The sequence below is a fragment of the Brassica napus genome, chromosome C4 (assembly GCF_020379485.1).
Source record: "Brassica napus cultivar Da-Ae chromosome C4, Da-Ae, whole genome shotgun sequence".
In the NCBI taxonomy this organism is placed as follows: domain Eukaryota; kingdom Viridiplantae; phylum Streptophyta; class Magnoliopsida; order Brassicales; family Brassicaceae; genus Brassica; species Brassica napus.
The window spans coordinates 45,586,334-45,596,486 of record NC_063447.1 but is presented as its reverse complement, the minus strand read 5'-3'; the positions used below and the strand labels follow the sequence as shown (position 1 = coordinate 45,596,486).

General features: G+C 37.5%; 2 protein-coding genes across 4 annotated transcripts; both read right to left on the bottom strand.

Annotated features, from left to right (window-relative positions):
- Window positions 1-746: 746 nt before the first annotated feature.
- Window positions 747-3,933, bottom strand: LOC106435263. Of its 2 annotated transcripts, none has more exons than XM_013876127.3 (5): window positions 3,298-3,933; window positions 1,779-3,159; window positions 1,613-1,693; window positions 1,184-1,501; window positions 747-1,094 (listed from the first exon to the last, which is right to left on the bottom strand). In XM_013876127.3, the coding sequence occupies exons 2-5, from the start codon at window positions 2,961-2,963 to the stop codon at window positions 1,038-1,040; spliced, it is 1,641 nt and encodes a 546-aa protein (XP_013731581.1). In that variant the 5' UTR covers window positions 2,964-3,159; window positions 3,298-3,933; the 3' UTR covers window positions 747-1,037. The 2 variants fall into 2 exon arrangements, with proteins under 2 accessions (XP_013731581.1, XP_013731580.1); XM_013876126.3 differs by having other exon boundaries at window positions 3,587-3,932.
- A 1,543-nt stretch (window positions 3,934-5,476) lies between these two features.
- On the bottom strand, window positions 5,477-8,825 carry LOC106435262 (uncharacterized protein At2g33490-like). 2 transcript variants are annotated; one of them, XM_013876125.3, is made up of 11 exons: window positions 8,483-8,825; window positions 8,088-8,160; window positions 7,933-8,004; window positions 7,782-7,843; window positions 7,617-7,685; window positions 7,490-7,518; window positions 7,208-7,406; window positions 6,894-7,133; window positions 6,729-6,782; window positions 5,832-6,639; window positions 5,477-5,735 (listed from the first exon to the last, which is right to left on the bottom strand). In XM_013876125.3, exons 1-11 carry the CDS (start codon window positions 8,597-8,599, stop codon window positions 5,713-5,715), a joined length of 1,746 nt encoding a protein of 581 aa, XP_013731579.1. In that variant the 5' UTR covers window positions 8,600-8,825; the 3' UTR covers window positions 5,477-5,712. The 2 variants fall into 2 exon arrangements, with proteins under 2 accessions (XP_013731579.1, XP_048612157.1); XM_048756200.1 differs by lacking the exon at window positions 5,477-5,735 and having other exon boundaries at window positions 5,742-6,639.
- Window positions 8,826-10,153: the final 1,328 nt, after the last annotated feature.

The window sequence follows — 10,153 nt, the reverse complement described above, 5'->3', positions numbered from 1 at the left end:
TTATTTGATACTATATAAAATTTATATTTAAAAAATATATTTACATGTTTTTCTTGGTTTATAATTTTCTATATGAAAGACAATTCAGAAATATAATAATTATCAAAACTAATTATATTTTTACCAATAATATACTGTTTGATTGATAAAAAATTGTCTTGAAAAATAAATCTATATATAGATCCTGTCTAATTTACATGAAAAGAAAATTTGTATGATCTAATTTGTTTGTCAAAGATTCGGCACAAATATTCGCTTCGCTTATTATTTGTGTAGGGAGAAATCAGAAATAGATAAAGTTGACTTTTGTTATGCATCAGTGGACGGTGATTGATACTGATTCAGTAGCTGAATATAGATCAACGACAACAACACATCAAGTTCTTACACTAAGATGTTTGTCCTGTGCTTCAACAAGTAGCTGCAATTTTATATTTTAGGAACATATAAATAATGGGGTTTATAAGATATTTTTTTTTAAGTGGTTTATAAGATCTTACAAACATGAAAATAAACTTTTGCCCAAGTGAGTTCATTTACCCTCGATCTCGACATCCTTTGTGGTTACGTGGCCTCAAACTAAACATACATCCATTCATTTTTTATGAGAAAATTTTAAAAGTCTGAATTCGATACAAGGTTTTGTTGATCTATTTATAAAACAAGGTTGTAAGTTGTAACCTGTATATATGAATAGCTAAACAAAGAGCTTGCGATAAAGTACACCGCAAATCAAACAAACCGTAGAGAGCAAGACTTGTAACATTTTTGTTGCTTCTAGTATTTTAATATTTCATAAATGCTGAAAAGGTATACCTAATTAAAAGATAGTATTAAAAGATAAACAAAAATAATTTGAACATGATATGTTTTCATGAACTTAGATCGTAAAATATATGTGAAGCATCCATTAGCCGCTCGTTTCTGCCGAAACTTTGGAAGCACAACCTTGAGGAGGAGGGAGACGATGGTGCCTTGACTCGCAAGAAATCTATGTGCAAAATTTTGTAAAGTTTGTCCTTCAAACAAAAAGAGTTTCAATTGGTTACGTCGAAGTATCTTGGATTTTCTGGGTAATGATACTCCACATTCAACTGCAATTTCAGAAGCAAAATCCGCGTTTGCGTTTGTGTAGAAATTAGCCCAAAAAAGGAGAAAAAACGACGTTATCAAATGAGCATACCTTTCCTTCATCAGAATCGGTGTGCCGTTGAGGAAACACGACTCTCAAATCGTTGTATAAATAGAATCTCCTCTCTTCATCATTCAGGCTTTTCTTTTGACCTAATTTTGAACATTTCTTGCGTAAAGGGCAAAGAAATTTAAGATGAAGAGCGTAGCGTAAGACTCCAGACTTTGAACAGCATTGTCCTGTTTCTCTGTAAGTCTGACGACACTTCGTGTTCTCACACTCACTTAGCGAATGGAACTCATCAACTGAATCAGATTTGGCTTTTGTCGGAACAGAAGAGGCCAGAGTAACCTTTTGCCGCAGGAAAGTCTGATCATCACAACACAAGAATTTGATCAAACATTGAATCAAAAGCAAATCTGAAACCTAAAACGAGATAACAAAATAAGTGAAGCAACGGGATGAAATGTTCGAGGTTACCTTTGTACCGTGTGGCATATCAGTTAAGTCATAGTCACAGAGGAAAGTGTGAAGAGGTGTCTTTTCTGGGTTACTCAGAACCTGCAACAAAGCAGAGAAGCTTCTATCATGAATTAGTCATCGGACTTTAATTCATTACTAAGAGAAAACAGAGACATGAGGGTACCAGTTGAATCCGACCCTTCATAGGGATCCGCAACCGGCTGTTAGTGGTCTGAGAATCAGAGCTGTTTTGATTCTTTTTCAATTTCTGTGCCCACAATTTATTTGACGAAGATCCACCAGAGAGATCAATGGAGGCATAGTATAACAAGAAGCAATCATCACCAACACTTGTTACTGAGAATGGAAGCTTCTGTGCTTTTGGAGAGATGTTTCCACCAGCAATACTAAGGATGGCAAGAAACCCATCGATCTGATTAGTTTGCCCATATGAATATCTTCCTGACAAGAGTGACTCTTCAAAAGAACCAATCAATGATCTTTGAATGGTACGTCCACTCAAGCTTCTACCGAACCTTTTACATGGAGATGTATTAGCAACTGATTCAATACCTCTCTCCATTGAAAACTTTCTCTGGATAGTATTAGCATCATCAGACAAACTACGATGACCAGTCTTGTATTCAGCTTCTTCACTGGTATTCCTTAAACAGACACCATCGTCAAAAATGTTCCCATTTTGTAGAGCTTTCATTCTCTCGGAAAATCTGGGGCCAAGAGGTGACAGAGAGCGTGTAGGAGAGACAGATATAATATTCATATGGCATGGTACTTGAGAGGTTTCATTCACTGGTGCATATAAGCAAGCGTCACCCTTTGTGTTTGTGGGATAAAGATCACTGGAGTCGTCGAGCAATGGACCATCCGTGAAAACGATAGATGAAAGTTTACTACTCCTGCGTGTGGAGGAGAGGTGTGATCTTCCGGAGATATTGGCCTTTTTGTGATCCTGTGCATCCAAAACACCAGCAGACGTCTCTCCATTGCAGCTGATATCCATCTGGTCTCCTCTAAATTTCTCAGGGAAAAGAGTTTTGAGAGGAGAGCTTACTCGTTTCCTGACTAACGACGACCCACCAGTAATATCAACTTCACGCGATCCACTAACAAGTTCATTACTCGGTGAGCTAGTTTCATTTGATTTGAAACCAACTATCCTTCTAACTTCATTTCGACTCCAATGAACGTTATCCACGGAGGAGCAGAGGCTTCCCTCACTACCTCTGTTAACAAGGTCTGAATCATGGAGAATGGCACTTACAGGCACACTTTGAGAGAAACTGCAACTTGAAGCAGAGGACAAAGCTTCAAGAGCTTCCTCATCTGAAACAGTCTGTGGAACACCCATAACCAATGCTCAAAGGACCTTAGAACTAAGAATCAGTCAATAAGCATCCACAAGCGACTTAGATCAGACACGTAGAACTTATGTGAGAAATGATTCCTGGTATAGCATTGTGAAGCAACATATATATATATATATATATATATATATATATATGAGGATAGATAGAGACTATGGAGTTGATAGCTGTCACACTCTCCTGAAATGAACAAAAATGGAGAACAAGAAGAAGAATCAACAACATATACACCACAATTCAGCTTAATTCCCAAATACTAATCTCTAACGGAGTCTTGAGATGAATCACAACAACACAAATTAGATCAATGAACATTACCGATAGAAGCATAACCATTGTCAATGTTTCTTTAAGCCTGAAGCAGATAAACACAAGAGATGGTATAATTGAGAAGCACCTAGAGAGACATTGATCACTAAGCACAGAGGTGTAATTAGAACAACACAATCACAGATTCTTCAAAACAAACAAACACAACAAGAAGCCTCTTTCAGCTCACAAACAAAAAAAAGTTTGGAAGAAGAAAAACATCAAATAAAAGTGAAGAGCAATCTCTGATCATCATCTATATAATGGTAAAATCAAAAGAATGGATGATCGTACGCACGCAGTGATGGAAGGAATAGAAACGAAATCCAAAATCGGCGATCATTCACGGAATAATGTAGAAGATGATGATGATGATGAATGAGACCTCGTCTCTCTTGATCTCTCTCTCTCTCTGGCCTTGTTCGTCGTGCTTATAAACAAAGCCCAACATCGTCGCATCACCATTTCCATCGCTCTCCCCCTTTTCTATTTTCCCCCTTTTTCTTTTATTTTTATTTTCTAGTTTACAACCATTTCGCCTAATTTTCGTTTTTTTGTTTTTGTTTTGCCAAACGGCATAATAAATTAATTAAAACGTTATTTATTCCTTTTCAGTCTCACGCAACTCAGACATCAATCACCATCTCAGAATGTAACAGCCGCAGTATTTTACGCAAAATTAGGCACCATCCAATACTCTGCTCAAACTGTGAGTAACAAATTAAAAAAAGGGGGAGACAAGATAGAAAGAAACATGTTAGATATTTATCATCTAAAAGGGTTTTAATAAACTGTGCTCATTTCTTAATAGACGTTAGAAATCAGATCAGAAATAAAAACAAATACCATAATCAGAAAGAAAAAAACAAATACCATAATCAGAAAGAAAAAAAACAATATTTACCTTTGGCTTTAAAATTTTTTTTTTGTCATCTCGTAGATTTATATTAATTTGAACAGGAGAGTACACAAAACCAGCAAAGGTGATCAAACCTTTCTGGAGCCATAAACCGGTGAAGTGATGGACACCATCCGGAAACAAAGATTGGTACACAACTAGACTAAAAGATGATATCAAAGTTGAGAATGATGGTGGAGATACATGAAAGACTGAAACAATGGTGAAGCTGATTGGAGACAGACGAGAATATGAGAGTGAGAGCAGTGCACACCTAATAATTTGAGTTGCAAGATAATAACCAAAAGTGCTTCCATCAGTGAAACCCGTTCCAGCACCACACATGGAACTAACGAGAACTCTTCAACAATTAACACATGTTCAGATGAACGATGAGATAGACTGGAAACACATGAACATCACCAACACATAAACTGAATGGAGAGAGGTTAGAATCCTTAACCGTCACTGTAAACACCCTTCAATCCCAACTAAGACTCGCCATTGGACCTTGAGTGGGTTCTCCACGCGCCTCATACTCACCAACACCCCCGGCGAAGCCTATAAAAGCTTCCCGAACACAACTTATTCACACAGCCGGTAACTGGATAAAAACCACTCCAAATCCAGGACTAACACGATCAACTCGGCGGCAATCGATCATCAACGAAGCATTCTCTCCGCTAAACAGTTATCTCCTTCAGTTCCTCTCAAAACTAAAGATGAGCACGCACAATCATTGGCCATCAAAGATCAACAACCACCGAAGATGACTCCAATGAACAAAGACAGCACTCCCAAATCCAAGCAAAACTCCAAACTACAACCGCAACTAAACTTCATGCACCCCTCCACAATGGCCACCCCAACACTATCTCTTTTAGGGTTTGGGCGTCACCAGACAGAGAAAATTGAGACACCAAACCCTAAGCCAACTAAATCCGACCCCCTACAGACTCTTCAAAGCTTCTACAACTCACCTTCACTCCAGATTGAAAGAGAGAAGCTTCAAAGCGAAATCTGACGACCAGATCTGAGCGACTCCGTCATCTTCCGTTACTAGGGCATCAAGCATATCACCGAAGGAGAAGAGATCTGGTAGGGAGCAAAAAAACAAAGACTAACGGGACCGTAACCGACGCACGCGCCGTCACGGCTAGAAAGAGATGAGAGCGACAATGTCTTCACGCGAGAGAGAACCTTACTGTGTTTTTTTAATTCATTTAATGTATTTTTGGCTTTAAAGTTTAAACCACCAAAATAATTCTTATTGAGTTATGCAAGGCCATATTTCATCTAATTTCATTTTATTTCTCTAAATTTTCAGTAAACAATAAATAATTCTTTTTAAAATGAAAAAGATACATAAGGGAAAAACAAAAAACGGTCTAAGGTGACAAATTAGGAGATTCAAAAACTAAATAATTACAAAAATATCTGACTTCTATATTTACTTATGCCTCCTCTCTCTGTCTCTAGTCTTAACAACCCAACGTTTTTATCAAACGCCACGCCCCTGTACAGCTTCATCGTTCAATCAGTTTTACCCCTGCGTTCAACATAAACAACTCTTGTCTCGAAACCAGGGGTCATGATGATGAAGTTTTAGCAGTGTCAAGGTTTTTTAAAAAAAAGTGTTCGTTACCTCTTATTTGACCGCTGTGAGCAACTTCCCCGACTCGAGACCGAGACAGGGATCGCAGATTCATCAGAGACGCTGGAGTTAGCGGAAGAGGCGGTGGAGACACTACCCTGTTCTGATTCGTTTCGGGCAAGTGTTGTTGTTGACCCATGCCTCCTCCTCTTTGGTCTCTTGAAGGTATGGAGTAGCTCCTTGGTACAACCAAAGGTGGAACCGGAAGTGGTGACGCTACAATGTTTGCAGACACAACCGCACTACTTCTTTCTTGATTCCAAGTGGTTATAGGAGCTGAGTGACCAGTCAGACCAGGAGATATCGAGCGTCGTGGTGGCGGTGCTAGCTGACCCGGTGGTCTTGGAAGCTCATGGAGTTCGTTGATCCGTGGAGAAGAAGAAGCGAGCGGAGGTGAAGCGGTAGGAGACATCCTTGGAGGAGATGACTGGTGGGTCTGAGCCGGAACTGGAAGTCGGGTTGATGATGGTTTGACCGGTCCAGAAAACGCGTGTCTTGGTGCAGCTTCTTGCTGAGGAGTTTCTGAAGGACGAGGAAGACGGGAATAGAGGTTGCTTTCCACATCTTTATGAACGGGTTTTATTGGTTCAAGCGGAGACGAATGCCACAAGTGTGCGCTGTGGTTTGTTTTGGTGACCGGTTTTGTGAAGGACTTTGAATCGACCGGAGTTGGTAATACGTAAGCATTTGCAGACGGAGTCATCTGCCTTGTCTGCTTAACCGAGAACAAAGGTGCTGAATGGCTGCTCCTTCTGCGATCTCGGTATGTTGAGTTCTCTTCTCTATGATCTGCATTTACCTGCATCAGCATATATGACTTAATCACATGATTCCTATACTATAGAGTGTTCTCAAGTACATAAGATGTTAGATCAAGAAAGAACATACTGTTGCTGATCCTAATGGTGAAGGGCGTGGAAACGAGAGATCTGTGTCATCAATCTACACGAAGATAGCAGTCATATGAGCGAATTTAATATGGATAATGCTTTTCTTTGACGATTCAGGTTCTTTTTTTTTTGTCAATTAATTCAGGTTCATTTTAAAAATTACCTTCATAGATCCTTGCGGTGTAGGTAGAGCTTCTACTCGCTGCCCACTTGTTATGTATTCAAAACTGAGTTCTCCATCTCTGTTAACATGTCTGTCATCATCATCATTATCATCCTCGCTACATTCTATTTCGTTCCCGTCATCAGAGAGCTCACAGTCGATGTGTTGTCTCTTTGCAGCAATTCTGACTTGTTGCTCTACTGCCTCAAGCGATTTTAGACCAGCCAAGAACATATGCATCTATCCAAAAGAAAGAAAGCATAAGAGACACTAGTTGAGCAATTGAAGATAGTAACGTTATTTCGAAAAGGTACCTGAGCAGTGTGGTGGCGGGCTGCTTGTGTGAGGAGACTTCGAGCTTGTCCTTCCTTTAGAGATTTCAACCGGAAAATGCACAAAGTGGCTTCGTCTTGTAGCTCATCACGAGCAGTCTCCAACTGTCTCCGAACAAGTCTCTCCCCTTTACCGCCTTTAAGGTGTACCTTGTCTTTCATCATGTGCTTAACGACGTCTCTGTAAGTAAAGACTCGAAAAGGTTAAGGCAACAAATCCAAAACTGAGAAACGTAAAATACTACATTTCGGGAAATGACTGACCTCTTTTCTTCACATTGTTGCTTCATATCCTGAGAGGAAAGAAAAAGATGAGGAGATTATTAAGTTAGTTCCCTGTCATCTTAAAATTTAGTTCTTAACTTTGAAAAGACTAAAGGCTAGAGCATACCTCGACGGTTCTAAGCTCATTGAGAAGTGACTCTGAAGGTTTTGTAATGGTCTTGAATATTTGAGAACGCTGAAGGAAAAAGAGAGTGAGAAAAACAAGAACTTGTCTCAGTTTGTTCAGAATTATACATATTGCTTAAACTGAAAGTACAAGGTTGCAACTTACATAAGTGTCGACGAGTTTCTGAAGCTCAAACTGAACTTGACCCAACTTGAGCAAAATTCTACCTGCAGAAGAAAGAAACAATGTTACAGCAACTAAAGAGGCCAAAACAAAGCTCCATCCATCATAGATGAATCTTCTAACACACACTTACCACTTTCTTCATCATTGTGAGGAGAGATTTGCTCCAAGCATGAACCCATCTCCCCCAATGATTCAGAGAACTCTGACATTACCAAACCAAATAAAAGAAAATTATTAAAGTCTAACCTTTTATGTAAGAAACAACAAAACTGAATGTCTATGTACCATAAGCGCTATTAGCAGTGGCAGCAGCAACAGAGAGTAACCTATCATAACTCTCTCTCATTTCTTGCATATCCTGAAAATAACAAGAGTTATAACTTAGGCTATTATACACCCATATAATCATTTTTTTAATCGTCATTATCATTAAAATCAAATCCAAAGAATCTTAATAGTCTCGAAAAAAACAATTAAGAAACACTAGTTACTATTTCGATCTCTTGCCATAACTAAATGTCAATTTCAAAATGGAGGGTTTGTTGACTACATAGTTTCAGTTCTGGTCGGAAAAACTCGAAACAACTACGGAAGAACATCAAAAAGCAAACAAACCAGCGAATTAAAAATAAATAAATCCTAAGATACCCCCAAAGTCTCTTCTAGAACAAAATTAGTACCTTGGCAGCTCGAGCAAGCCCATCAATCTGTGGCGTGTGGAAGATCTCCCCAATATCAATCGCATCTACCTTAGGCAATGCGAATCTCCTTAACCTCCCTAACGAAGCTTTCATCATTTCTCCTTAAAACCCTAATCGCGCGATCAACAAATCAAATTCCTCTTAACAAAATAGTAAGATTTCAGAACAAATGAGATTTCGCGAAAGGATAGAGAGAGAGGAGATGAATTGAGATTCAAGTATTGTGGAATGTGTTCAATGGACATTCAGTGAAGAAAGAAAGAAAAAGCTCTAAAAACTTTCTTTTTTCAATAAGTTGGTCAAAGATTTTCGCAAAGAAAAAAAAAATAATAAGTTGGTCAAAGAAGAAACAGATCCAAACATCTACCAGAAAGACGGAGACGAGACCAACATTGGGGAAGTAATCCTACACGTGGCGAGATCTCAACGGTTCGGAATATAGCATTTACACGCGGCGAGATCTCAACGGATATAAAGGAGATGCGATGCGAGGGAAAAGGTCAAAAAGTCAAAAGATTTTTGACGAAGCGGCGGATACATCACCATTTTGGACTTGACCGGAAGATTTAAGATGGTCAAACATATCTGCCCTTTTTCGTCAAGGAGTTTAGATTTGAACTTTCTTTTGAATCTTGATTTTCATTTCTATATAGATCATGTTTTATTACTATATATGTATATGCATGTATATGAGCCGCTAATAAATATGATTACGACTCACGCGGAATAACGCTCTACTTAAGCGACAAGGTAGGAAGGATCCTATGCAGTAATGGAGAGTAACCAAGCCGGTGAATCTTCTGTTCCACATTACCAAACCCAGTTTTTTTAACAACTACCAAACCCAGTTTGAAATGAAATTACCATCTTCAACTTAACCAAACAAAATAAAATTTGGTTGATTCACATTTTAATACGTTACTAGAGTTGGATCCACACTTTCGCGAGGATTTTATTTTCTAATACATTACTGTATGGAATTATTGAATTTTATTGTTAAATTTGGTGTCATACATAAAAACTTATTTTTATTCTTTAAATTTTGTTTGATCAGAATTTTAAGGTTAATAGATTAAATATTTTTAGGTGTATATGTTAATTTACTAAGAAAGTTTAAATGTCTAATTTTATTATAGTTATAGTGTGAATTCTAATTTTACAAGTTATGTAGTATAATTTTAATACATATATTGCATTATAAAATAACAGATATTTATATATTATTAATTCATTTTTAGTGTTTATAATTAATTTGATATATTTCTTTTTGTGTGTTTGCATTGGTCAAAATTCATTTACGGTTTTTACAAACAAAATATACATGTTATTTTTTAAACTGTCTCTTAATGAAAAATAATTCAAAAATAATATAATTGTTAAAACACTAAATGTAATATGAATCACTGTACATTTGTTTTGAGGTATAGTTGTGTGTGGTTAATTTAGGAAATTTGAATATATTTTACCTTCAAATATTTTTTAATACTTTTTGAGAAATCATTAGAGGGAAAGAGTTCACAAATTTTTTTGTGACTATATATAATAATTAGAGTCTGAAAAAAATAGGATTAGGAAAACGCGCCAAGTCTGTGATAACTTGATGACTTTTACATAAGATCTCCATTGTGACCAGTGAAAATCATACCATCC